At 44.2% G+C, this 27,848-nt stretch overlaps 1 protein-coding gene and 1 long non-coding RNA gene across 2 annotated transcripts; one reads left to right on the top strand and one right to left on the bottom strand.

Annotated features, from left to right (window-relative positions):
- Positions 1–1,932: 1,932 nt before the first annotated feature.
- On the bottom strand, positions 1,933–27,734 carry HEBP1 (heme binding protein 1). Its single transcript, XM_528742.8, has 4 exons — positions 27,000–27,734; positions 16,288–16,426; positions 14,189–14,369; positions 1,933–2,533 (listed from the first exon to the last, which is right to left on the bottom strand). Exons 1-4 carry the CDS (start codon positions 27,075–27,077, stop codon positions 2,362–2,364), a joined length of 570 nt encoding a protein of 189 aa, XP_528742.2. The 5' UTR covers positions 27,078–27,734; the 3' UTR covers positions 1,933–2,361.
- Positions 6,850–11,683, top strand: LOC104001478 (uncharacterized). Its single transcript, XR_010147984.1, has 3 exons — positions 6,850–6,935; positions 7,047–7,438; positions 10,391–11,683. It is a non-coding gene; the product is annotated as an uncharacterized LOC104001478 (long non-coding RNA).
- Positions 27,735–27,848: the final 114 nt, after the last annotated feature.

A 27,848-nucleotide genomic window follows, 5' to 3' on the forward strand; every position in this document is an offset into this window, starting at 1 on the left:
GTCCAAACACATCTCCACGTTAGGCTTCTATTTGTAGCATCAGACCCACACTTTCAACTGTCCACTAGATAGCCTCACTTGGATGCTCTGCAGGCCTAAATAATCTCTGTGGACAGATTAACAGGGAAAAAATATTAATAGGAAAAAATATAGATTTTTATCTGATGTTAATATTTCTATATGGCATGGAGGACTTCACAGAAAAAAGTGAAAACTCTAAAGCAGTTAGATTTGAGAATTATATACCATTTTAACAAAGAACAATACATTATGGAGACATGACAAAGGAAAAAGGGGTTTGGGCTGGAAGGGGGATGGGAAAGTGACTAGGAAACATATCAGGGAAACTGATGGAAGAGAGGGGCAATTTTAGTAAGGTTTGTACAGACTCATCTTGGCATTGACTCCCCATCCCTGGTGATAAGCATGTTCTCCTCTTCCTAGTAGAATGAGAGCACCTTTCTCAGGGGAAATTTACATACTGCTTTTAGGTAGAAAAGGGGAGGGCAGACAGCACTTCCTGTATCTGCCATTTCTCCATTGCCTTCAGCTCAAAATAACCAATTTGCCACAGTGGCATAGTTTGGAGCAATGCTCTGATCCTCTTCAAACCTTTTCCTTATCTCATTCACCAGTCAGCCACCAAGTGCTGTTAACCTCTTCTCTTGCTCCAAACTGTCTACTCTCCATCCCCACTGCCATGATCTAGTTTTGACCTCCATCATCTTTCTCTTAGTCTTGTGACTGGTCTCTCTGTCTCCAGTCATATCCTTTTTCAGTCTGTTTTCCACACTGTAGACAGAACTTTCTTTCTAAAACATGACAGTATCACGTCCCTGCTCAAAGCTGCCCATGCACTTTTCAATTTTCTTAAAACAAAACTTAAACTCCTTGACATGTAATAAGGCCTCTGTGGCTGCACTTTTGTCTTGGCTCCAAGGCTTCTCAAGTGTGGGAGCCTGTGGAATCCTCAGCTTCCTCACCTGTGTGTGGGAACAGCAGTACCTTTCTCACAGAGTTGCCCATGGAATAAGTGGGGCAATGCATGCAAAGTGCTTGGCATGGTGTCTGATAGTCAAGGCTGGGTGGCTGACGGTTTTCACCCTGGATCTTCAGAAATGGTCATGGCCTATCCCTCAGAAGACTGCTGAAAGGACTCCAGGAAAGATGATGACATATAGCTCTTGTTCCTCTCCTTAGGAAACCCCACTTTATGTCCAGTAAGAACTCTTCATGGTGAGGATTAAAGCTCATTTTTCTGTTTCCTATAGAAACAGCAAATGGGGTGTGGGTGGGTGCTAAGGTGGGTTTCTCCCTGAAAACCTGTCCAGCTGTCGTAGGGAGGGCTGCTGAGAGCGTGGGGCCCTGATGCACTATGAGGATCCGAGTACCTCCTACATGCCCTGGGGCCCACTGAGAGCTTCATCCTCCCCTGCTCACTCACGGGCTCTGCTCCAGCTCAGCTGCCATCCGGCTTCCTGCTCACAGCCTTGCATCTGTGTCCTTCTCTGCAGGCCAAACTGCACCTTTTCTTTCCTTCCTATCCTCTTCAGTTAATGAAACTGGACCCCAGCTGCTTCTCATCTCATCCCCCTGAACCAATCCTCCTGGCAAATCTCCTGTCTCCAGGGTAGTCTGTGCAATGATTTTTCTTCTTGGTCTGCTCTTGTGACTCCTGGAACCCTTCGCAGACCACAGCTGCAAACAAAATCCTCAACTTATAATCACAGAGTGCTACATAACAGTCATGGGAAATGTCTAGTTTAGGGATGGTGTGTGTCCTGGGATATTTGCGTTTATATTCGGAAGGACTTGGGAGCTCTAAATATAGGGTTCCTGCAATGGTAAACACCATCAATAGTACTTATACCTATATTACCTTCAGGACTGTAGAACCTTGGAAATAATTACACTTATGATTTGTCTCAGCTGTTTAAGTCAATGCCTTTTATTTTTAGTTTTTCTGAAGACAAAGCTCTTATAAGAATCACAGATGAAAGATCAAGCACAAATCACATTTTCCCCCTTAATAACAAAATACAAATCCAATAATTTTAGAAAATCAGTTTTTAGTGACCCAGATGCCTGGAGAAAAGCTGCCAGGATTTTTCTGGTCTACCGCAGAATTTTCTAAATCAATGAGAAGTATGCTGCATATCTTGGCTGTATTATTTCCTACCGTGAGAAAAGAGACTTAGTATATGGAACATGCTTTTTTCAGAAAATTGGCAGTAACTGACTTTGAAGGAAAGTTGGTTAAGTTGGACTTGCAGCTGGAACTTGGGAAGCACTGTCCCCTCCTTACCCCCGAGGAAGGAGACAGAGGCACACTTCCAGTAAGTTCTTGGTTCAGTGGGTCACTCATGTCTTCAACAACCAGATCTCATTGCGCCGTCCGTAGGGCTTCATGGGAGGGTCATAACCCGTGCAGAAGTAGATGTCCCCCCGGTAGGTGGCTGTGCCCTCCAGGGCAGCACGCAGACGGGTGGCTTGTGCTACGTAGTCTGCTTCCTTGGCATAACCACCAAACTGCCTGGGGGTTCAAGAGCAAGGGCTGGTTACGAAAGGACATGACCTCTGAGAGAGGGGGGATCTTTAGAAAAAAGTCACTCACCATGTTTATTATGACAAGCATGCTAGAGTGGTAAGACTGGGGACTGAGTCACCACTTCCTAGATGGGTTGATTTTACCTCTCTGAGCCTCAGTTTCCTCATCTGAAAAAGGAGATATATTTTCTTTTTCCTCTAGAGTTTTGAGTGTTAAAAGCAGTAATGGACATGAAAAACTCTAATGCGGGGCCTGAAACAGTAGCTGAGTATAAACGTGAGCCTCCCTTTCTTTCCTGAAATACCCAAAGGGACAGCAGGTTTGCTTTCCCAAAGGCCAAGCCTTCACCCTTTTCTCTGGCTCCCTCTACTGCCCGGCTGTACCTCTTTTCTGCTGCTCTGTCACCACCTCTGGAAGGAGGAAGTCTACATGGGACTTCCGGCAGAGCTGCAGTGAGTATGGTGGCTAATGCCCCTTCCACAGCAGAGCAGCTCTAGTGACTGAGTTCATCACAGCAGTGACTTGCAGCAGCTTCATTTAAAAACAGAGCTAGGCTAGCCTGGGCAACACAAGACCCTGTGTCAAAAAAAAAAAAAAAAAACCAAAAACAAAAACTAAAAAAGTAAAAATCTCAGAGCTAACAAAGGCAAAGACCCAAGGAAGACTTGGGAGGGCCCCACGCAAGCTTTAAACATGCCCCAAATAAAGAAATCACTTCTCATAAATCCTTTCTTCTGCTCAAATCATGAAAGCCTTCTTTTTCTAGTAAGGAAAGAGACTGTTCCTAAATCTGGTATTTCTTTTGATGGCAGAAATTGGGGACAGAGAAGCAATAAAGCCTTTCTTTTCAAGATTATTATTCTCTCCCTTACGTCATCTGCTTCTGTTCCAAAATTTGTCTTGTAGCCTACCCTAAATATACCACTCTAAATCTGGGTTGCACTAAAATTTTTATTAGAGTCAAGTACATCCCGATTTCTAATGAGCTGTATGACTCAAAAGTCTGAATTTGCACCAGGCCAAGATTAGGCCAAATAATGCATTATTTTTGGTGGAGTCCTCTGAATCATGCTTTGCTCTTTTACAAGTGGTTAGTCATGCTGGACAAGCATTCAGCATGTGGATTGCAGCATCACTGATGTGAACACCCAGGATGTTTTCTGTAATGGATTGGTTGTTCCAATGTCTAGACAACAGCTACAGAACATGGATGAAACTGAGACCAATTTTGAATAGCAGAGGCTTGATTCTTCAAATATATTGAAGAGATTATAAGGGAGATGAAGAAGTTGGGCTCTAGCTTCATTGAGGTTCAAATGAGAGGAAACTGGGTTAGTAGACAGACAATGAACATCCAGGAAAGACTTTTTTCAGGCAATAAGAGCCTGTAAGACACTGAAGTTTTTTGTGAACCATGTCTTTAGTTGGAGAACCATTTGTCTGAAATGAATCAAGTGCTGGAGGTGGAAGCAGGTGTTGAGTGCTCTCTGCACCCCCTACTTGTGCTGTGACACTGAACTGTTCTCTAGGAAAAGGGACAATGTTGGCTCTTTAAATACTGATTTTGGAAAGCTCCAAAGCAGTGGTCCTCAAATGTCTTCCTTCATCAGTTAGAGGCAAAATGGCTAGTGTGTGCTCAAATCCTAGTTCTGCCCTTTCTAGGTCTTAAGTTAATTCTAAAATTTCTCAAATCTTCTGGTTTTTCACTGGTAAAATAGGGATAGTGATAACATCAATCTTCGAAGGCTACTGTAAAGATTAAAGGAGAAAAGACTATGCAAACTGCTCAGCGCAGAGCCTGTCACGTAGTAAGCTCACAACAAACAGTAGCTATTATTGTTACTTGGCAATTTGCTCAGAAGAGCCTTTTAATTCCCTGACTCCAGGGTGAGGGACATGATGGTAATCTAAAGAAATACCATGTAGCTGAGTGTTGTGGTGCATGCGTGTGGTCCCAGCTACTTGGGAGGCTGAGGCAGGAGCACTGATCAAGGCCAGGAGTTGAGGCTGCACTGTGCTATGATCACATCTGTGAATAGCCACTGCATTCCAGCCTGGACAACATAGTGAGACCCTGTCTCCAAAACAAAAACACAAAATACAACTAAAAAAAAAACATAGTAATATTATGAACTGGCTCAATGAACAATTCTCACTTTCTCAATTAGGCCTATTCTTAAAATGCTTTGTTACCTTGTAACCCCATTCTCTAACCCCATCCCAATCTTCTTCCTAGGTTTTACTTTTTCTTTCTTTATTTTTTAACAGCACTTATCACCTTTTAACATACTATATAATTTACTCACTAAGTTTATTGTTTATGGTTTGTGTCCTCTGATAGAATATAGGCTGCACAGTGGCAGGATTTTTGTTATTTTTTGGCCACTGATGTACCTGATGTACACTGAGCACCTAACACAGTGCCTGAATATGTTGGACCCCTTGGTTAAATGAACAATTCTGGGCTAAACAATGAAAGTGATGTCTTCAGCCTGACAGAGCTAAAGATGACAGCACTTAGGACCTAGTGAGTGAAGTGGTTACATAAGTTTCACTCACTCATTCACATAATAAACATCTGAGGGGACAGTGGTGGGAACTGAAACAGGAGAAGTGGATCCACTGCAGCCAGATGCGAAGGCCTTGAATGCCATGCTAAAGAGTTTGAACCTCATCCTATATGCACAGGTAGACCTACGAAAGGGTTTTTTTTTTTTTTTTTTTTTTGAGACAGAGTCTCGCTCTATTACCCAGGCTGAAGTGCAGTGGTGCAATCTCGGCTCATTGCAACCTCTGCCTCCCAGGTTCAAGTGATTCTCCTGCCTTAGCTTCCCGAGTAGCTGGGACTACAGGCACACGCCCAGCTAATTTTTGTATTTTTAGTACAGATGGGGTTTTGCCGTATTGGCCAGGCTGGTCTCAAACTCCTGACCTCAGGTGATTCACCCGCCTCAGCCTCCTAAAGTGCTGGGATTACGGGTGTGAGCCACCATGCCCGGCCTGGAAAGGGTTTTAAAGTAGAGGACTGGCACGATCCAATTGTTCTTTGGAAGGATCCCTCTGCTGGCAGTGGAGGGACAGGGGAAATGGCAAGGGGTTGAGAGATGTGGGGCCACCGGAGCCCAGGAACAGCCAAGTGTGAGATGATGAAGGTGGGAGAAAGGCAGATTTGAGAGGTAACTGTATGTGGAGGGAGGTAAGAGAGAGGAAGGAAGAGAGGATTCTCCAGGGCTTCCAGTTAAGCCTCTGGGTAGAAGAAGATGCCGCTAACCAGAATAGGGATTAAAGGCTGAAGAGTAACATTAGGCAGGAGGGGCAGCTGTAGGGGTGTTCATGATTTAGTTTGGGGGGCATATGAATATTAAGGGCCCTCTGTGAAATACATTCATGCAACAATTATTATCTAAATGTGTGTCTGACCATGTAAAAATCTCCTTAGACTTGGGACAGAACTGGAGTCAGAGATACCAATTTGGGAAGGAGAAGGATCTAGTGACAGAAACTTGGGAGTGCCCAGTGGGTAGGTACTGGCTATAATCATGGTAAGAAGTGACATGTGGTAGAGATGTTGTACAAACAGCAGGCCAGAAGCTTGCTCCTTAGAATCCTAATATCTAAATGGTGGGTGAAGAAAGAGGACAGGTCAAAGGACAGCGAGAAGGGGCTGAGAAGCAGAAGGAAACCCAGCAGAGAGTGAGATGGAGAATGTCATCATTCAGGGAGTCCTAAAATTCACTCCGGGAAAACCCCCAATTCTTTACATTTATTCCCAGGCAGACTGAAATGCTGGTAATGCAGATAAAATTTTCCCTATTGCTTCATCGTAGAATCCTTTTACTGGAAAACAAACAAACTGGGTGGGCTATGGGAACAGATACATGAGTTCTCCTCTCTGCTAATTTAACCAACCACACTGACTCCCATCACAGAACTGCACAAACAAGCCAGAAACCGAACCCTACCGGGAACCCCCTGGTGTATGAAGGGAGCCTAGCTCTGGCTGACTCTGCTTGTGTTCACAGACACTTCGCCTCATTGGTTCCTGCCTCAGCTTCCAATCTGGACATGGAGCACAATAACAGTGGGCCCACTGCTCTCCGAATTCCTGCGCGCACTTGAAGGTGAGTTAAGAAATGCTCATAAAGTGCTTTGAGCCCCTAAAAGAAAGAAACGTGAAGTCTATACATTATCTTTGTAAGCCTGTGAATACGTCTTTATCTATAAACGCCTCATCTTGAAAGAAGCTCTCCTCCAGGGCAGTGTTTTATCTCACCCAATGTCAGAGCTCAGTATTCTGAATAAAGAATTTGGTTACCATGGGAACTGAGGAATCTCAAACATACACACACCCCTGATTCCAGAAACACAAAAGGAGCTGACTCAAAAGGTCTGGAAGAGTTAGAAAGGGGAAAGATGACACAAGCAATAGTGAAGGCTAGTGGAGGGAAGCGGGGCTTTCGTCCAAGGAAGCAAAAAATCATAATGTATTATTTTTTAGGGAGTGTCTGGTGCAGGCATGCAGGGAGGAAGAATGACTCTGAGCTTGACCATTCAACTTCGAAACTTTAACATCAATGGATCAGCACACACTGGTGTACGGTCTGCTATGCATGCAGCCCTGTGCTAGGCAAAAAAAGTATCAGACCAGGAACTGACAGCCTCACTGCAATAGGAAGAGAGGCTTCACACAATAAGCGTTTCATTCAACCAGGCTGGACCTGCGCTTATTGAGTTGAACATCACTGAGCACAAAATGCAAGCCAGACACCATAAGAGCTGTAAGGATGATAAAGATGTCTTTCTACCCTCGAGAGCTCTAAGTGTGGTCAGGAGAGAAACACACGCAAAGATTATGCTGGCTGGAAGGAAATGCTGGAATGAAGGTGGAAGGTACATCCAGAATGTTCTGGGGGTGAGGAATAGCGAATGATGGGTTCTGACTTAGAACATGAAGGGAAGGTATTAAGAAAGAGGTGATATTAAGCATTTATTGAGCATCTCTAGTTTTTTTGTGTATGTGACCTTGTTTGGAAATACAGTATCTCTTCTTGATGCTGGCAATGAACAGTGTGACAACCTTCTGTCCTCACAGAGCTTCCAACAAACAGAGGCTGTGGAGGGTTGAGAGGAGCTGGGGACATATGAGCAAAGGTCTGGAAGTGGATGTTGTGTCCGGGGTGGGAGGCATGTTGGGTGGTCGTGGGTGTGACGCTCTGAGATCAGGTTGACATGGGAGTGGTGCTATGTGTGGAGGGTGGTCAGTGCCATCACAGGGCATTTTTACTAGGCTTTACTGCCTGGTCAAACATTTGGCACCCTAAGTTGATCCACCCTCTCCTAGTGGAAATGAAGCATCTCATTACTAACTGGGCTTTTGTTCAAACCCCAATGTCTGGTTGGATGGGCCTGAGGCCCCCAACCAGAGCTGAGCAGCCTCTGGGGAGGCTCAGTTTCTGAGCAAAGACAGGCGATGTGATCAGTCCTGTGCCTTAGGCAGGTGGTGATAAAAGGACACTTTAGAAGGGTCAGAAATGGGAGAGCTGGAAGCCAATGCCATGGCAATCATTTGCGCAAGAGATGATGAAGACCTGTGTAGATGGAAGGGAAGGAAGGGACAGCTGGGAGCTGACCAGGATGGGCCAATAATTAGATGCAGAAGTGAAGGAGTCAGAATGACATTGGAACAGGGTGGGTAGGAGGAGGGAGGGGACCATCACTAAGACAGAGAACACAGAAAGGGATCTGATTTTGCGTGGAAATCTGCGTTGTGTTTTGGACATGCTGATTTGGGAGATACTTGAGGTGGTGATGCCTCCTGGGAGCTGGAAATATAAGGCTGGTGCTTAGGAGAGAAGGCAGCATGAGACGTGTTGACCCGGGCATCATCTACAGAGAAACAGCCTGAAGCCCCTGCCTGGTGGGAGTTTATAAAAGACTTACGGGATAACTGACAGCTATCAGGGGGAGAGAAAATGGTGATTAATTAGGCTGAGACACAGAATCTTATCATTGGCAAGGCTTTTGGACATGAGGTGGCTTAAATATTAGAGATATTTAATAAATGTTTGTCAAATCAAACCAAACTTCCCACCTAGTGCAAATGTCACATGGCATAAGTGTCACCCGTCTATCCAGATGGCACTTGAATTCTTCCAGGGGCAAGGACATTACCTCATGACATCCATTTTGCTGTTAGACACCTAAAATAGTTCCTGGTACAGAGTAAGTGAACAAGGAATCCACTATCTTTTGAATGAAGGAATGAACCAGTGGGTAAATCACATTGTCTCAGGCTCCATGCTGAGTCTGATGGGATGACAAGACATTCAGGGGAGACAGATAGAGGTTAGGCTGGAAAGTTACCAACACACTGGTGACAGCTGAAGCTATGATGGGGACCAAGATCTTTATGGGACAGAGCAGAGAGAGAGAAGCACAGGAGAGGCAAGGATGAAGCTCTTTTGTTCATGTATCCATTCACCAACTTGTTTTTGTTTTTTATTTAGAGACGGGGTCTCATTATGTTGCCCAGGCTGGTCTCGAACTCCTAAGCTCAGGTGATCCACCTGCCTTGGCCTCCCAAAGTACTAGAATTACAGATGTCAGCCACTGTGATGGCCAATTCAACAGCTTCTTATTGAACACTTGTTATATTCTAGCCAAAGGCCCTGCCCTTGGGAAGCTTGCATTCTAGTGGGGAGAGGGCAATAAATAAATGAGCAGATAGAGATATATAATGCAATTGATTATAAGTGAAGCAAAGCAAAATAAAGCTGGATAAGAGGACAGAAAAGGACAGGGTGCTATTTTCAATAGAACGGCTGGGCAAGGCCCCTTTTAATTAAAGTGAGGGGGCAAAGCAGGGTGCTAAGACTGAAAACCCTTGGTCCCAACTTCCTGTGGTTACAAACAGGGTTGAATTATCTAGGAACATGGGCAAACACTGGTCTGTAAATCTCCTAAGTGGTAATGTGGGAACCCCCTAAGAGTTTAGCAGTTGAGCTCTTTCTTCCAAACTTCTCTTTCTCTAGGCGGAACTTCCCAAGCTGCCAATGGCCTCCACAGGGGCCTGGTCATTTAGAGGGAAAAATGACATCAGCAACCTAGGTGCTGACAGCTGACAAAGTTCTTTCAAATGCACAATGAAACTGGCTTTTGCAATCATGCCTTAGAAATTTTATTTTATAGATGAGAAAACTGAGGCTCAGAAAGATTAAACAACTTGCTGCAAGTTACAAAATTCATAATTATTGGAGTTGGGGTTCTAACCCAAGTGTATCTGCAGTAACTTTGACTTTTTTATTGTTAATTCTAATAAAACTTGATCAAATTCTCAAAGGGAGGTGAAGTTAGGAGGAGGAGAATAGGCTAACATTTACTGAGTGTCTACCTCATATCTAGGATTGAGTAGGTATTTACAGGTATTATCATATTTTATCCTCACAACACCATAAAAGCTAGGTACTCATGCCCATCTTACAGATGAGGAAACTGAGGTACAGTGAGGCTGGCAATATACCAAAGGTCCTATGGCCACTGAATGATGAACTGGGTTGGAGCATATGTTACCCTGAAAATAAACTCCTGGTTTCCAACTTTTTCCTTTATATCTAGACATTTCATTTAAACCGTGAAAGTTTCATTAAGACCATCAAACTTCTCCTGCTGTTGGTCCCTATTGAGAACCTGGTGCTGAAATGAGCTGAAAAGGCCAAACTCTAACCTAAGTGCATAGAGAAAGGACAGTAGTCTGGAATGTTGCTGCTGGTCTAAGTGTGAGGATAATTCTATTGCCTCTTGTGAATACTAAACATATTCTGATAGTGCTATTTTTTTTCACAGCATTCTATTCATCTAAAAGCACCGGTAATTAACGATGCTAATAAATGTATAATCCCTTTGTAAACATCTCTTCACAAGGTCATAAAGAAGGAAGACTGAATGAAGGACGCCAGGCTTTCATTTTAGAATTAATTTTGTCATTGAATGCACTCACTGCATTATTTGATAGAGTACTTTTGCATTTGAAGTACTACATTTGCCTTCTACCATCTCATTAACATTGCTTTCAACAGAATCAGAAATAACACAAATCACTGCAGGGTAATTTTGAATGCTCATTTGACTATGCAGTGACATCAAGTGGCGAGTTGAGGAATGATCATATGCTGTGTGAGAACTCCATGTTAAAAATTCCATGGAGCCAGGCTAGACACCACATTTGGCACTTTCAGCTGTTTAGATTTCAGAGAATTAAAAGGAAATGGTCACCGACCTGCCTTTGATAGTACCCTTATACTCCTTCCCACCATAAGAAACCAGCGTTCCTTAGAGAAATGGCTAATTCTAGCTCTAGGGCAAGAAATGCTAAGATGTGCTCAAAACATCTCATTATACCAGAAAGCCAGGGAGCCATCAACGACTACTGGAGCTGTGTCAAAAGGACCAACAAACCAACTTGAAGAAGCTCCCGCTGGCCAACAGTGGGGCAATTAGAGCATCAATAAGAATAATATCTGTAACAAACTGAAACGTATCAAATATGTTTAAATTCATATGTTTATAATTACACTCAAAAAACGAAGATGCAGACCACTTCACCTTGAGGATGTTACAGAATGAAATTATCATTCTGAAAACTGGTAAATAAAGAGAAGGTATCAAGCAAGCATGTATCTGGCTTTTTCTATATGAAATAAAGGAAGCCAAATAGTAAATGAGGGGAAGTTTCTCTTTACCGAAATATTGCAGGTAATAAAAGAAGAAGGAGAAACAGAGAACATTATCGTTTTATGGCCTCTAATGGAACAAGACATCTAGGCAATGATGAACTATGGTCACCAACAGGGACAATCAGGGACACTGTGGGCCCCTGAAGGAAGTAAACACCACCACCTAGGAAATATTCTCACCAAAACTTCAAAAACTTGAATCTGATCAAGTCTTTAGTTTCAACTACTAATTTACAGGCAATACGGGGCTCAGAGGGATGTGGTAAAATGTCACGGAAATATAATCAGCAAAATCCAGTACAGATAATAAGAAGACAAATGATCCACAGATGGAAAGGAAGAATGTAAAGTTGTGTTGGTAAAGAAATTCACAGATTAATAAAAGCTTAAAAATGTACCATCAGCCAGGTGTGGTTGTGTGCAACTGTAGTACCAGCTACTTGAGAGGCTGAGGTGGGAGGATTACCTGAGCCCAGGAGTCTGAGGCTGCAGTGAGCTATGATCACACCACTGCACTGCAGCCTGGGCAACAGAGCAAGGCCTTGTCTCTTAACAACAACAACAAAAACAAAGTACTACAAAATCTGATTTGGATCCAGATTCTAACAAAATATTAAAACAAATGATGGCCAGGCGTGGTGGCTCACGCCTGTAATCCCAGCACTTTGGGAGGCCGAGGCAGGTGGATCACAAGGTCAGGAGTTCAAGACCAGCCTGGCCAAGATGGTGAAACCCTGTCTCTACTAAAAAACTACAAATATTAGGCACAGTGGCAGGTTCCTGTAATCCCAGCTGCTTGGGAGGCTGAGGCAGGAGAATTGCTTGAACCCGGGCAGCAGAGGTTGCAGTGAGCCGAGATCGCACCACTGCACTGCAGCCTGGGCAACAGAGAGAGACTCCGTTGGAAAAAAAAAAAAGTAATGGGGTAAATCTGAGCATTGAATATTTTATATTATAAATTAATGAATTACTATTGAAATTTCAGAAAAAAGGTATCGTGATTATATTTAAAAAAAATCTTCAGTAATTACCTGAAATATTTATGAATGAAATAATATAATGTCTGGAATTTGCCTAAAAATAATCCAGGGTAGGGCTGGGTGAATGCTGTGAAGATACACATGACACAGAATTGGCCTTGAGCTGATCGTTGCTATAGGTAGGGGATGGGCACATGTGATTTCATGATCTTATATGCTTCTACCTTTCTATAAGTTTGAAAATTCCCATACTAAAAAGTTAAAGACAAAAGAAAAAAAAATTATATCCACTCATTACTCAGGGTCTGGTAAAACAAATGATCAGAAACTAGCCCCATCTGCTTGAAGTCTTAATGTGAACTGATTCAATCATGTCTATCTCATTCCTTATGAAATAAGAATGAACAGACAGAAGGGGTAATTGCCAAAACCTGCTTCAGGTCATAAACATTAGGTAATACATAAATAGTATCTTAGTAAATACTGAAAGATATTTAACAATAATCCTATAAGGTTACATTACATGCACACACACACACATCATATATAGGAGGTTATATTATCAGCACTTAACAAATGCAAAAGCTAAGTCTTAAAGTGGCTAACTTCCCAAGCATCATTCTGCTAGTAAGCAGTAGAGCTGGAATTCAAATAAAATACAAGTTCATTTTATTATACCTGCTGCTTCCCAAACACAGGAAATAGAATGGAAAAGACAAGCAGACATCTAACCCAGGGCACAAGATTTAAGGAGGCGCTCACTCTCAGTCCCCATCCTGCACTTGGACAGCTGTGAGAGTGAGTGCTTCCTTAAATGCTGCACCCAAGGTGCATCTCCACCCTAGGAAAAGATATTGATAAGTTAATTTGCTTTCTCCACACCCTCTGAAGGGAAGCTGGGAAGTCTGAATGAGGACTGCAGGACAAGCACAGGAGCTGAGGCTCTGGTGCTAGCTCCCAGCTGCATTACATTCACTGTCCTCTGGAGGGCCCTGCAGTCACCTGGCCTAAGACTACACACAGCGATGAAACTCACATTCTCAGAACATTCACACAGCTCCGGGGAAAATGGTCCCACCATCAGGTTCAGGGTTGCAGCAGGGCAGCCAAGTTTGGAGGTCCCTGAAGTGGACCAATACTCAGTCCAGTGCAATATTATATGTATGTGAATTTTTCATGAGGTTGCTCCTGAGCAGAGCCAAACCACCTATGATTACTTCTGGTGAAGATCCTGGTCTTTCCCTGAGCCTGGTTTGGTGCCTGTCACATGGGAGTATTTTAACAAATGTGAGGAGTCATCAATGACCTAGAAGACTTGGTTTCTGAGGGCAGTTTGGAGCACAAGGGATAGAAACTGGTAACCATTTGCACCTGCTATTCTCTACAGTCAAGGGAAAATGACCCCACATGAAGTCCTGGAAACAGGACCAGGATGACAAGAGAATAGATGTGTGCTCTGCTCAAAGGACTACCGTCCAGGAACAACAAGGAGGATGGAAGCCCAGCTCCAGCAAATGCTCCCTGCTCTCTGGCATTCAAAGGGAGTGTGGGGTAGAAATCAGGTATTCCTCAGCCCTTTATGCTTCCCATGTGTCCACGAATCCAGACCATGGCTTGACTTAAGATATTTGCTGAGTCTCCTAGAACCCTGCTATGGCTAATGTAGACATTCACTGTAAGCTTAAGCAAAGCTTAAGCTCGTCCCATCAATTTGGCAACTGGCCAAGGCATTTATTCTGATAAAATGCAAATGTGTGTGTGCTGCAGCCTGAAGAAATTAAAATGAGAAACTGTTAGGATTCAGCATTTCCTACTTAAATTAATTCAGCAACCATAAAAATTTGACGTGAATGCTTGCCAGAGGTGATGCAAGGAGTGGTATGGGAATCAAGCGCCACCCATGGATGCCTGAAGGATTGTCTCCTTACATGGAATAGACAGTGATGCCTTCCCGTTCCTCAATCTTAACGCTTTTGTCACTGGGAGCTGGTGGGTCGCTTTGAAATTGGTTTGGAATCCGGAACCAGACTTTTAATTTCTTCTGCAGAGAGCCATCTTCATTGGGGAACACAGCAAAGGAAATAGGGACTGTCATCCCCATCCCAATTCCTGAAAACACAAAAGCACAGAGTGAGGCAGGGATCAGAGACAGAGCTTGCTCAGGGCTGTGGAATTCACATTAGTTCCATTCGTCTTTCAAAGTGGTATGTTTTTGTTCTTGAAATTAACAATGAACATTTCAAGTGTTAAAAATACAGAAATACATGAACACTTGTTATTTGTATACGCTGTTGGTAGGAGTATAGTGGTACAACTCTAAAAAATGATTTGGCAATATATATCAAGACTGTAGATTATCAGTCTCTTTCTTTCTCTCTCTCTCTCTTTCTTTCTTTCTTCCGACAGTCTTGCTCTGTTGCCCAGGCTGGAGTGCAGTGGCATGATCTCGGCTTACTGCAAACTCTGCCTCCTGGGTTCCTGGGTTCAAGCGATTCTTGTGCCTCAGCCTTCTGAGTAGATGGGATTACAGGTGTGCGCCACCACACCCAGCTTATTTTTGTATTTTTAGTAGAGATGGGGTTTTGCCATGTTGGCCAGGCTCGTCTTAAACTCCTACCTCAAGTGATTTGCCCATCTTGGCCTCCCAAAGTGCTGGGATTACAGGTGTGAGCCACCATGCCTAGCCAGTATTTAATTACTGCCTATTTAAAACATCAATCTAAAATATGGAAAAGGCTATAGGTAGTAAGATATTCATTACAGCAGAATTATAAATTCTGTTCAAAACAGGAATATGTCTGTGTAAATTACAGACACATGATACAATATAATGTAGCTAGGAATTATGCTTAAGAAGACTCTGGTACTAGTGGAAAATAATTATGAAATAATAACTAACAGAAGCAGGATATGTAATTATAGGAACACTAAGATTACATTAAAAAGCCCTAGAAAATACATTCAAAAGACAACATTGATTGTATTGAATGGGGGAATTAGGGAATACTGTTTTGTTATTTTAAAGGTTTTCTTTAGTGAGTTTTATAATTCTTATACATATTTTCATTTAAAAAAATGTTAAGACAGTGTTAAGAAGGAAAAGATTTCTTCCTGACCTCCTACAGGTTAACGTATCTTCCAAAGCCTGACTACTTTAGTCCTAGTAAATTTTTTTTTTAAAGCAAGTTTTTTAAGTAAGTAAAGGAATAAAAGAATGGTTACTCAATAGACAGAGCAGCTCCTAGTAAATATTATTAAGGCTAATACATGTTTTTAGCTCTCTAAATTATCAGCTTGAGAAATATCCTAAAAATTAAACACATCTCTTTTTTTTCCCCTTGCTTTCTGACCCATTTTTGTTTTGCAGTGATTCCAAAATGCTACCCAAATTAGAGGGCTTCTCACGAGTCAAACTCATTTTTAAATATGGTTTACATCTAACAGGTACACCTTTCATGAGACTTCAGGCTTATCATTTTAAAAGTAGAGAGGTGGCCAGCATGAACTGCCAAGTTTTTAAGAGCAGGATGGCCCAAGAATTCTCAGACCCTTCATTTGCCAGACAGGGTCTGGAACCTCACTGCTCACTGAGCCTCAGGACCCAGCAGAATCTGAGCTACCAGGGGCTGACTCTGGGGATCTCCAGCCTGATGCTGGCCTTGCCTTGTGCTGTAGCTCAGCTTACTGCGGGCACACGCCACCTAGTCAACCAATCCAAAGACATAATAAGCACTGCAGGGTTAAAAAAAAAATAGAGCTTATGGTCCCACACCTGGGAGTGAAGCAGGAACTTGGAGATATTGAGCAGGGATGCCTTCAAGTGAGGGACAGACTGGGCTGATATCAGAGTGGTTTCCCCACATTCCTGCAATAAACTGCTTGTTCACACAGTGCAGGAGGTTCACAGGTCATTGAAACAGGTCACTACAGGTGCCTTGTAGCCCCTCACTTGCGTTTACCACTGATGAAGTGAGACCTTGCAAAGCTGGTCCCCGAGACCAGAGCCACGTCCTGCAGGGGTACTCACCCTTGTCATTGGTGCCCCCCGCATACTTTGCGACCTTGGGCATTGCTTCCCGTAGAGCCTCATCCACAGGCTTATCTGTCACTTCTACTGTGGCAAATTTGCCGCCTTCACAGGCCCTTTCTTCATAGGCGACTTCTTCCTAGAGAGAGAGAAGGTACAGTGTTTAAGAGGTACAAAGTAGCAACTTGTGATGTCTCTAGAAGTAGTAACAGAGGGCTAAAAAACTTTCCTTGGTGGGTATGGCCATAGAGCAGAAGGGACAGGCCTGAGTATGAAGGGCCATGAGAAATAGATTCTGGGATTCTTGTAGAGACAATATCCAAAGCAGGAAAATCTTATACATTATATTCTTGGGGAGATAAGAGAAGATATTGCATCCTCAAAACCAGAATGCTACAAAAATGGAACATTCAGAGAGCAAAAGAGCTCTCAGAAATTAAAAATCTGATAACAGAGAAGAAAAATTCAGTAAACAGGTTGGAAGATAAACAAACAGGAGATTCAGAAAAAAATACAGATAAACTTAGAAGGGAGGAAACAAAAAATACAATGATGACAATCCAACAAAACTGTGAAGCTCCCAAAATTAGGCTCATTCTAGTAGGAGGACTGCAATTCAAGGAATCAGAGTTCATTTGTCCCTTGGCCTCCTTGGGGGACTGGATCCAGGACCTCTATGGATACCAAAATCGATGGATGCTCAAGTCCCTGATATAAAATGGTGTAGTATTTTGCATGTAACCCACACACATCCTCTTACATACTTTAAATCATCTCTACATTACTTATAATACTTAATACAATGTAAAAGCCAAGCAAATAGTTGCTATTCTGTGTACACACACACACACACACACAAACACACACACATATATTTTATTTATTTATTTATTTATTTTTGAGACAGTGTTTCACTCTGTCACCCAGGCTGGTGTGCAGTGGTATGATCATGGCTCACTAGCCTCAACCTCCTGAGCTCAAGCGATCCTCCTACTTAGGCTTCCTGAGTAAGTGGGACCGCAGGTGCATACCACCATGCCCTGCTAATTAAAAAAAAAAAATTTTTTTTTTTTTTGGTAGAGTCTCCCTATGTTGTACAGGCTGGTCTCAAACTCCTGGGCTCAAGCAATCCTCCTGTCTTGGCTTCCCAGTGTTGGCATTATAGGCATGAGCCACAATTGAAACTGCCTTTGCAAAAATTATAACTGAGGAAATTATGACAGTGAAAGAAATCAGACTTCACTGACTCTATCTTGTTTCTAACCCTTAAGCTGTCCTTGTGGGATTCCTGGGCTTAGGCCGAACTAATTGTAGGAAGGAATTCAGTTCGTGGCTTGACTCTGAAAGAAAATTGGTAACAGCCCTTTCCCAATAAGACCCCCTTCTTGCCTGGGGTCCAGTCTGACTTTGCAGGACTAACAAATTAGCTACAAGATTAGAAATTACAATTTAGAGGTCATGCAGCCTCTGGCTCCAAGAGTCTGAACCTCCTCAAATTGCTCCTGGGGATAACATCACTATTGTAAAACCTAAGATCAGTGCTTGAGATATTTTCCAGACCCTGTACTCGATGGATCAGCTGACACCACTCAGACCAGTAATCTGGCCCAACCAGTTCTGCCATTGCACCGAGGAACAGAAGACAGCAAGAAAAACCTAACTTGGCACCCCCCATGATTCCATCTCCAACCTGACCAATCAGCACTCCCCACTCCCCAAGCCACTACCTGCCAAATTATCTTTAAAAACTCTCATCCCTGAATGCTCAGGGAGACTGATTTGAGTAATAACAAAACTCCGGTCTCCCGCAGAGCCGGCTCTGCATGAATTACTCTTTCTCCATTACAATTCCCCTGTCTTGATAAATTGGTTCTATCTAGGCAGCAGGCAAGGTGAACCCACTGGGCAGTTACACCACGCCTGGCCTCTGCTGTTGATTTATGTATTTTTTATTGCTGTATTGCTATTATTATTTTTTGAATATTTTCCATCTGTGGTTGGTTGAATCGTGGATCCAGAACCCACAGACAGGAAGGGCTGACTGTAGTTCTGTTCACACTGCGCTCCCAGACACAGCATATCCTCTCCCTAACTCTTGTCTCACTAAATCACAGCCTCCCAATCTGCTTAATGCTCAGCTCCACTGTCTCTTTTCACACAAATCCTTCTTTCATCTCCCCATCACCACTTTCTGCATTGAGGCCCTGTCCTTGGACTATCCTTTCCCTGGTGTTTACTCATTATGGACCCCCACAGCTCTCCTTCAGTACATCTCCTGCTCCTTGCCACGTGATTGCTCATATAATTTAATTTTGTATTCCTGGACATACTGTAAGGCAGTGTTCTTCACACTTTGAAAAAAAATCACAATCCACAAGAAGGAAAGCATTTTTTACAGCCTGTCTTATCATGAATATACACATAGTTAAAGTTTCACAAAGTAATGCTTTACCCTTATGGATGAGATGCATCCTGGTTTTTTTTTTGTTCCTTCCCCTATCCTGTTTTCTTCTCTTCTATTCTACTGGAGTGAATTTTATTCCATCCCATTAGAAGAAGGAAAGTTGGTCTATGTTAATTTTACCATCTGGTAATGAAACATTATTATAATTTTAACAATCTGCAGTAAAGCCTTTATGGGCAGAAACTATACCACAGAGCTTTACATGTGAGAAGTGCAACAGATATTTATTTGATTAAGGTGCTGTCTCTCCTAACAATGATTATGAAAAACAGACACATGGTAGGGAACCTGGCTGCCCTAGACTGGTCAAATAGGTTTTCATATAATATCCTAGACTGAAGATTCACAACTAGGGAAGAGGGTGTGACTCCCAGGGGAACAGAAGGTGTCTCTGGAGGAAGGCAGGACTGTACGGCTGTGAGTGGCAAGTGTAGTCTCAATGAGCATATTTAATATTTATTTTATTTTTGAGACAGTCTTGCTCTGTCACCCGGGCTGGAGTGCAGTGGTGTGATCTCTGCTAACAGCAACCTTCACCTCCCAGGTTCAAGTGATTCTTCTGCCTCAGCCTCACAAGTAGCTGAGACTACAGGCGAACGCCACCACTCCCAGCTAATTTTTGTGTTTTTAGTAGAGATGGGGTTTTGCCACATTGGACAGACTGGTCTCGAACTCCTGACCTCAGGTGTTCTGCCCACCTCGGCCTCCCAAAGTGCTGGGATTACAGGTATGAGCCACTGTGCCCGGCCTTAATATTGTAATTTTAACCCTGAGTGCCAAGTTTGTACTTAAATCCCCCTTCACATGGGGTAGAGGAAATTGCGCCAGACCAGGAATCATGAGGCAGCAAGTCAGCCTTGACTGTGGGGCACCATGCTGAATCATTCTGAGGCTGCTGTGAAGCCCTCCATCTGGTGAATCTGACACTTCCAAAGAGCCTTCAGTAGCAAACTGTTAAGTAAACTTAGGGTGTTTTGCTCTTTCTGTTGCTGCAGAGAATTCCAGAACTCCCCTTTCATTTGAGAGCGCACCTACCCTTGGCACTTGTAATGTTTTAAATTCCAGAAACACTATCCTGTGAATCACAGAAGTTCAGAACCTAAAATGGTTTTAAAGTTTACCTAATCTAACTAATTTTATCAAGGAGAAAATGAAGAACCAGAGAGACTAAGTTGCTCAAAGTGATGTAACTACTGAATGGTGAAACTGAAACAAAAATTCCAGTTCCCAAACTCTAGTCTACTCCAGTCTAATACTCGTTGCAAGGTTCTCTAAAGCTATGGGGGGTGAAGTGAGCATTTAAACCTCTGTTTCTTTTCTTTATCCTCCTTTCTTTCCTCTGTCTTTCTTTCTTTTTTTCTTTCGTTTCCTCCCTCCCTCCCTCCCTTCCTTCCTTCCTCTCTCTCTCTTTCTTTCTCTTTCTTACAGGGTCTCATGGTTGCTCAAGCTGGAGTGCAGTGGTACAATCTTGGCTCACTGTAACTTCAGCCTCCTGGGCTCACGTGATCCTCCCACCTCACCCTCCTAAGTAGCTGGGACTACAGGTGTGTGCCACCATGCCCAGCTAATTTTTTTTGTATTTTGTTTTCTCTGTCTTCTTTTGTAGAGACAGGGTTTCACCATGTTGCCCAAGCTGGTCTCAAACTTCTGAGCTCATGCGATCCACCTATGTCAGCCTTCCAAAGTGTCTTTGCTTTTTTTTTTTTCTTTTCCTCTCTCTCTCTCTTTCAGATGGGGTCTTGCAATGTTGCCCAGTCTGTAACCTCTCTCTTTAGCCACTGTGTTAGATACTTTGGGCGGACAGTTGTATGCCCGTATCAAATTCAGAATAGAGGTATCAGAAGTCATTTTACGCAGTTACTTCTTTTACAAATGGGAAGACCAAAAACAAGATCTCACTGGAGAAAGAGCTAACTGGCTCTTTCCTTTGGTCTTTTTCTTCTTTTATTCATTTAACCAACAACTACTGAGTATCTACCACGTGCTGAACATTGTTACAGGTGCTATAAGGGAAGATGCCAGGAAAACAGAAGGTTATCATCTAATGATATTTTTAGGGGGCAAGGAGTGCCAGGGCAGTATGGGAACACAGGAAAGGACCACTTAGGTTAGTTTATGGGGCATGGGTGTATGTGATAACATGTTTGGGGAGGTCAAGCTGACTTTGAGGTGGTCACAGATCACCCAACTGGACGTTCAGTCACTACTTTATTAATTCATGGAATAAACATTATCGAAAACCTTTGCCAGGTGCTACAGATTTGGAGATTAATATGATAGGGATAATCAGGAGGGTGGTGAGGAGTATTACACAAATTATTGTACAATGCAGTAAATGCTCTGATCATTTGGGGAGGAGATTCCAGGTAGTGGGTACCATAAGAGTAAACGAGGAGGGGTCAAGAACAGTATGATGACTGTGAGTAAAAATATTACAAATAGTTGTGGCTGGAGCAAAGACTGTCAAGCAGGACACAAAAAAGGTGTTCTGGCTGGGGCCAGATCTCAGAAGAACTCAGAGGCTGTTGTGGGAGTTGGATTTTGTAACCATTAGTCCAGTGATGGTGATTTGATAGCAAGCCAGTTCATCTACTCTAAATTAGTTCAACTGACATTTGTGACCTAAACATAGGATTTTGCAAGTATGTCTGGGTCTTGAATGGAGGGTCTCTGCAGCAGAAAAGAGATCTATAAAATGGCACGAGCAAGCTGTGCTCTTGGCCTGTTCTCCAGGCACAAAGTCCACAGCAAGGAAAGAAAGGCTGCCAAGAAGGGACTCCAGCTTGACTCGGAGAGCCAAGTCCCCCATGATACACCTATCATCCTTCAAGGCTTGGCTCAACTTCACCACCTCCTCCTCCTGAGTGATCCCTCCTTTCTAGGAACCCCTAAAGTCAGATAACTCTAGAGCTGGAAGGGGTCTCATGTGTCCATCAGTTCATCTCCTCCTGAAACAGATGAGCAAACTGTCCATTGGGTAGTTGGGCACACAGGTCTGGAGCTCAGCAGGGGACTGGCATAGAGGCGTAAATTTGGGAGTCATCAGCATAAGGGGAGACTAGAGCTGTGAATGAGGTTGGGATTGTCCAGAGGGCATATATAGGGCACTCTACACCAATCTAACTGTGTTAATTAATCCGCTGCCAAAGGCATTCATTCTCCAAGTTCTTAACCTGCCCTTGATGATGCAGGCACCACTGAGCTTCTACCTACTTTGCCAGCCACACTCACAGCACCTGCTCTGCAGCTTTCTGCTGTTTCCTTTGATGCCATGGTCATTTCCACGCCAGGGCCTCTGTGTCTGCTGCTCCCTCTCCCTGGAGCATTCTCCTCCTGCCTTTGCCTGGTGTCTCCCTATTCATCTAACAGGCTCCAACCTAAAAGTTGCTTCCTCAGAGAGGATCCTGACTTAAAATAGGTTCCCTGTGATATTCTTACCCACCCTGTACTTTCATAACACAATATTTATTGTAATTACAATTAAATGATGTGTTAAACTCCCACCTCCACTCACAAGCCCCACAGGGTAAGGACTGTTTCTCTTGTTCACCGCTGTATCTCTCTGTACCTAGATGTACCACGCCTTGCATATTGTAGGCACTCTACAAATATTTGTGAGAAAGGAGAGATGCAGAGTAAAACCTAGTTTTACTCTAATGACAAGGAATACAAGAGCCATAATAGATGGGCAGAGAGATAAGGACCTCGTCTAATAGGATCTCCTGGAGAAAAGCTGGGCCACAATGTATTAAACCAGTTCTAGTGCAGGGACCACTTGTTTTCATAGCATCTGTATCCATAACCACTCATTTGAACCACGGGACCACTGTGAAAATTCAGGCTTGAGAGATGGATTTGTAAAACTATTCTAGTTCTCCAGGGAGCTCTATTTAAATGTATTTAACCAGAATTCTCTACTGCTGTAGAGAATAAGGCAGCTAAGTTAATACAGTCTTGATTCTTAAAATTTAACATCTTTAGTGCATTTGCTTGTGACATGGAACACAATAGTAGCCCTCCTTCACCCCATCTCCGTTAGTCTATGCTCCCAATCAGTTCCTAGATGGAGATTTTGGCCTGTGGCTACAAAAACCAATTTTCAACATTCAGTGGGAACCTTGGTCAAGTTCAAGTCCCAGACAAAGGTTTAACAAGAATGCCTCTGGCTATGGGATTTGCAAGTCCTTTGAAAGGTCAGTTTTTTTCTTGCCACTTTACGTAGTGGGTATACGTGCTAATGTTGGAAGCCTGCTTTCTCATTACAAGAAAATACTGATCATAACAATTAACCTAACAGAGTACTTTCTATTTGTCTGGTGTTATTTTAAATGCTTTACGTGGATTCATTCATTCAATTTCTCCAATAACCCTGTGAAGAAGTTAGGGCTTTAATCTTCATTTTCAGATGAAATTGGGGAACAAGAGGTTAAGTAACATGCCCAAACTGCAGCGGGTGAATAGTGGAGCCAGGACTCAAAGCCAGGCTATCAGGTCCTAACCTGTGTGCACAGGCCGGACACAAATCTGATTAAGGATGTCAGTTACTAATATCAGTTCTGCTGTGAGCATCCAAAGGCCCACCCAATCCAACACAGAGAGCTGTCTACCCTCCTCCCTCCCTGAGCAATTAAGAAGGCACCTGATAAGGTCTGCGGCAGCACTGGCCTCCCCGCCAAGTACTTGGAATCAGTCCCCAACATCTGGTGAGCCTGAAGCCCATGCTATGTGGGGAATATGGTATGCCATCATTTGCCCAGGAGAGTGGACAATAGTTTCTGACCCAGGCTGTTTCCAGGATAAAATATAATTTCAGGGAGAGGTTCTCTTCAAAAATAATACCCTTATGTTTGTATATTTAAAAAAAAAAAGGTTTACAAGTATCTATGCATAATTAATTAATTTCACATTGGCATTGTTATTCTCATCTTAGAGTTGAGGAATTCAAGGGCTCACGGGATGTTAAGTAATTTACACAAACTTTACTGTAAAACTAGGGGGAAGCTAACCATTACCATCTCCAACCAAGTACTAACATTGAACCGTTTTATAATTGGTTATCTCATTTGAATTTCAAAACAATCTATTAATATATGAACTATTATTTTCTTCCACAATTAGCTTCAGAGGGGCTAAGTTGGCCTGTGACCACACAGCTAGAAAGAATGAAGCTGAGATGAGCACTGATATAATGCTATTACTGTATTTGTAGGGTATGTATACTACTTTACAAAATGTTTTCATGGTTTTAAAGAATTTAATACTTATAGTAACTCTGGAAATAGATGGAAAAGATATTTTTATACTCATTTTATAGCTGTAGAAACTGAGGTTCATTTGGGTTAAATGATTTGCTTTAGCCTGGTACCAATATCCCATATGGCCCCATATTCCCATCAAACACTGAGAGAAGATGCTTATTAGGGAGTTCTCCTTATCCCAGAGGCCCCAAATTAACGGCAAGTGACACTGTATCAATAAGAGTCAAACAGGAAACAGAAACTACTAGAGTATTTAGAGCAGAAGCACTTCGATGCAAGGGATTGGCTGCACAGATAACAGAGGGGCTGAGATGCCAGCAGGGGACAGAGAGGCAACCTAGAGGTTAGTAAGCACCCTAGGAGACACAGAGGGAGAATTACCTGTTACCTAAGTTCAGATACCTAGGTTACTGGGTAGAAGCTAGAATCATGGTGGCCTGTGTAGCGGAAGCCAAAGCCACAGAGAAGCTCCTAGTAGTATGGATCTGATGGGGTGGAGAAGGAGGAGAAATACTCTGGTTTCTCCCTTTTTATCTCCCAGTAGAGACTCCCACTGAGCAAACGTAGCTGGGCGCCGGCTGACATCTGGCCTGGGAAACAGGCCGAATGGGTCAGCTTCCACTCCACAGGAAGACAGCAGAGCAGGGAATGGGTGAGGAAGGAATCTGAGGGCACAGGCCACGAACCAGCCCAGACCCCTCTCCGCCTGTGTGGGCCCTCATCATTAACCCAAAAAGACAAAGTGAGCCCCATTCCATGACAAAAGCAAGAACACATGGATTCTTAAAGTGTTAGAATCACAGGAACCTTCATCAGGGCTGTTAGGAGAAAGGCTGTGGTTCTGAGTAGGGCAACTACTTGATGGGGAGGCCAGTGATGCTGCAGACCTTATCAGGTGCCTTTTTCATTGCCCAGGGAGGCGGATAGACAGCTCTCTGTGTTGGCTTGGGTGGGTCCTTTGGATGCTCACAGCAGGACTGATATTAATAACTGGCATCCTTATTGCATTTGTGTCAGCCTATGCACAACTATGTCAGTTTCCCTACTCAAAATCACAGCCTCACTCCTAATACTCCCTATTCCTCACTCCCCTTCCCTGCTTGCTTTTCTTCATAGCACTGATCACTATCTGATCCATGATACATTTTATTTGTTCATTAGCCAATAAAACATAAGTTCCATGAGGGCAGAGAATTTTGCTTGTTTTAATCTTTTATCCCATTGCCTAGAAGAGTGCCTGGCACATAGCACTCAAAAAACAGTTTTTGTCGAATTAATTTTAAATTGGGTGATTTCGCTAAGAATCTGGATATATGGTTTTCCTTAAGAATTTGGCAAGACTGTTTCATATATCACTGCATAGCAACAAGTGGCTGGAACTGCCGTTTAGAGATGGGGACCTGAGTTCACTCTCTGATTTGCCTCAGTCCCCACTATGCCTTATAGTCTAAAACAGCCAGCTTCATCCATTTCCATTACCTGCCTGGCTGCTGCAGGTATTCAAATGTGGGACCTCTGATCAGGGCTAAACTGTTCATTCTACAGAGAGCTGGGGAAACGGAGATAAGAACAGGAGAAAGGTCTTTGGTTGTCAAAGAGTTCAGATAAGAGTCTAATTGAGGGCTTTCGTGATATGAAGATCATTGTACTAGGTATCAGAACATGGTCCCCAGGCAATACAGTCCTTTCACAAATGAGGCATCGTATTGGGAGCTCTGTATACAGCTGCACTGTTTAAACTACCTGTCCACCAGGAGATTATAATCTAGCAGCACTCTCCTTGTTTTCAGGGGTGCAGTCCAGTTAGCCCATGTTAGCACTGATATAAATTTGGGGGAAGACAGCAATTATGCTCTTCTCACTCATTCTGTATTCTAGGTACCCAACTCCAGCGGATCTAACTGGCCAAAAGCAATGGTACAGCTCTGGGCCTTTGTGCATGCTCTTCTCTGTTGTGTGCACTCCTACACATCCCTGAGGCCCAGCTCAGGACACTCCACTGAAGGCCCCATCATAGCCCCCTGGCAGAATTGACTGCCCCTGTGCTCCCTGCGTAGCGCATTTATATCTATTCTGCACAGATCTTGTTCTTTTACACAGTAGTCCCCCTTATCTATAGTAGATACCTTCCAAGCCCCCCAGTGGATACCTGAAACGGTGGACAAAACTGAACCCTGTATCTACTACGTTTTTTCCTATACATACATACCTATGATATAGTTTAACTTTATCAATTAGGCACAGTAAGAGATGAACAACAATAATAAAATAACAGCAATTATAACAATATGCCAGCATTGCTAAGCTTGCACTTTGGGGCCATTACTAAGTAAAATAAGGGTTACTTGAATACCGCCACGGTCGATCCGATCACCAAGCTAGCTACTAAGTGACTAAGGGCGGGTACTAGAGATAGGAGGCTGACCTTGGACAAAGGGGCATTCCGGTCCCAGGAATCAAGATTTCATCCTGCTACGCAGAATGGCCGGAAACTTAAAACTTAGGACTTCTGTATTTCTGGAATTTTCCATTTAATAGTTATGGACAGCAGCTGACCACAGGTAACTGAAATCGCGGATAAAGGGGGCTGCTATCCGCAGTTCTCTAGTACTTGGGAGTTTCTTGTGACACTCATTTCTGCAACCGAGTGTCTCTCAACAAATCAAACTGTTCGGAATGTTTGGAATATTTTAAACGAAATAATGCATTCAACAGGCAGTGCCCAACTCCCCAAGTTGGGATTCTCTCCTTGGATCAGTCTCTCCTGTTTACCCCCCTCCTCTCACCACCGGCTGCAGGGGGACCTCTCACTCCTTTCCTTCCCAGTCCAAATGCTGGGCGGTGGAGAGCCGCACTCGCGACAGACACCAGAACGCACCTTCGATAGCACATTCCTGCCCCACCTGCCCCTCAGCACCCGCTGCAGCCCCGACGAGGGTGGGGGTGGGAGGCAGCAATCCTTCAGGTCCTCGGCAGCCCTGCGGGCCTACCTTGTCCCCTTTGCTTAGGACCTGCCAAGGCCACGTCTCTACGCTTCCGAACAGCGAGTTCTTGATCATGCCCAACATGTTGTAGCCGAGACGCTCCCGACGCACGGGAGGACGTGAGGTGGCGGGGGCGACGGAGCACCACGGGCAGCGACCACCGGCGGCAGGGCGGCAGGGCGGCAGGGCGGCAGGGTGGCAAGGCGGCGGGACGGCGAGGCGGCGAGGCGGCGAGGCGAGAGGCGGGGCTAGAGGCAGGGGCCAGAGGGCGTGGCTAGAGGGCGGGGCGGCAATTCAGCCCGGCGGTGAGGCGAGGGGGCGGGACGGCGAGGTGAAGGGGCGGAGAGAGAGGGCGGGGCGGCGAGGGGAGGGGGCGGAGAGAGGGCGGGTCAGTGATGCGAAGGGCGGGCAGCAGGGCAGCAGTGCAGCAGTGCGGTGAGGCGAGGGTGCGAGGCGGCTAAGCAAGGGGTGGGCCCGCCGTGGCGAGCCGCTGGGCCGTGTTCCGCCTCCTTTCGGGCTTTCCGCGGGTGTCTGGGGAGGGAACCCGGCAGCGGGCCTCAGGCTGTCCCGCTCCGCAGACCCCTTCTCTTATACTGAGTCTAACCTATCCGCTGGGGCCCTGGAAAGCGATTCTCGCCTGGAGTGGCTTTAGGCAGCGGTGGTGGGGAACGTCCTCTCTCAGGTGCCTGGGCTCCAACCTCCGAGCCCCGGGTTGCTCACGCTTCTCCGGTCCTCTACCCGAAGGCTCGATCCCGCTGGTACAGCGGCGGCCAGGCTCCCTGTCTTGGTAGCCGTCCCTCTACCCCCGCCCCATGACCTCTTCTAGACCATTGAAAGAGCATCCAAACCACTTTC

The sequence above is a fragment of the Pan troglodytes genome, chromosome 10 (assembly GCF_028858775.2).
Source record: "Pan troglodytes isolate AG18354 chromosome 10, NHGRI_mPanTro3-v2.0_pri, whole genome shotgun sequence".
In the NCBI taxonomy this organism is placed as follows: Eukaryota; Metazoa; Chordata; class Mammalia; order Primates; family Hominidae; genus Pan; species Pan troglodytes.

Coding starts and splice junctions, on each gene's coding strand:
- HEBP1 (XM_528742.8), bottom strand. CDS start 27,077: ATGTTGGGCATGATCAAGAACTCGCTGTTCGGAAGCGTAGAGACGTGG. Junction 16,427..26,999: donor TCCTAAGCAAAGGGGACAAG/GTAGGCCCGCAG, acceptor CTCTCTCTCTAG/GAAGAAGTCGCCTATGAAGA. Junction 2,534..14,188: donor GGCATCACTGTCTATTCCAT/GTAAGGAGACAA, acceptor TTGAACCCCCAG/GCAGTTTGGTGGTTATGCCA.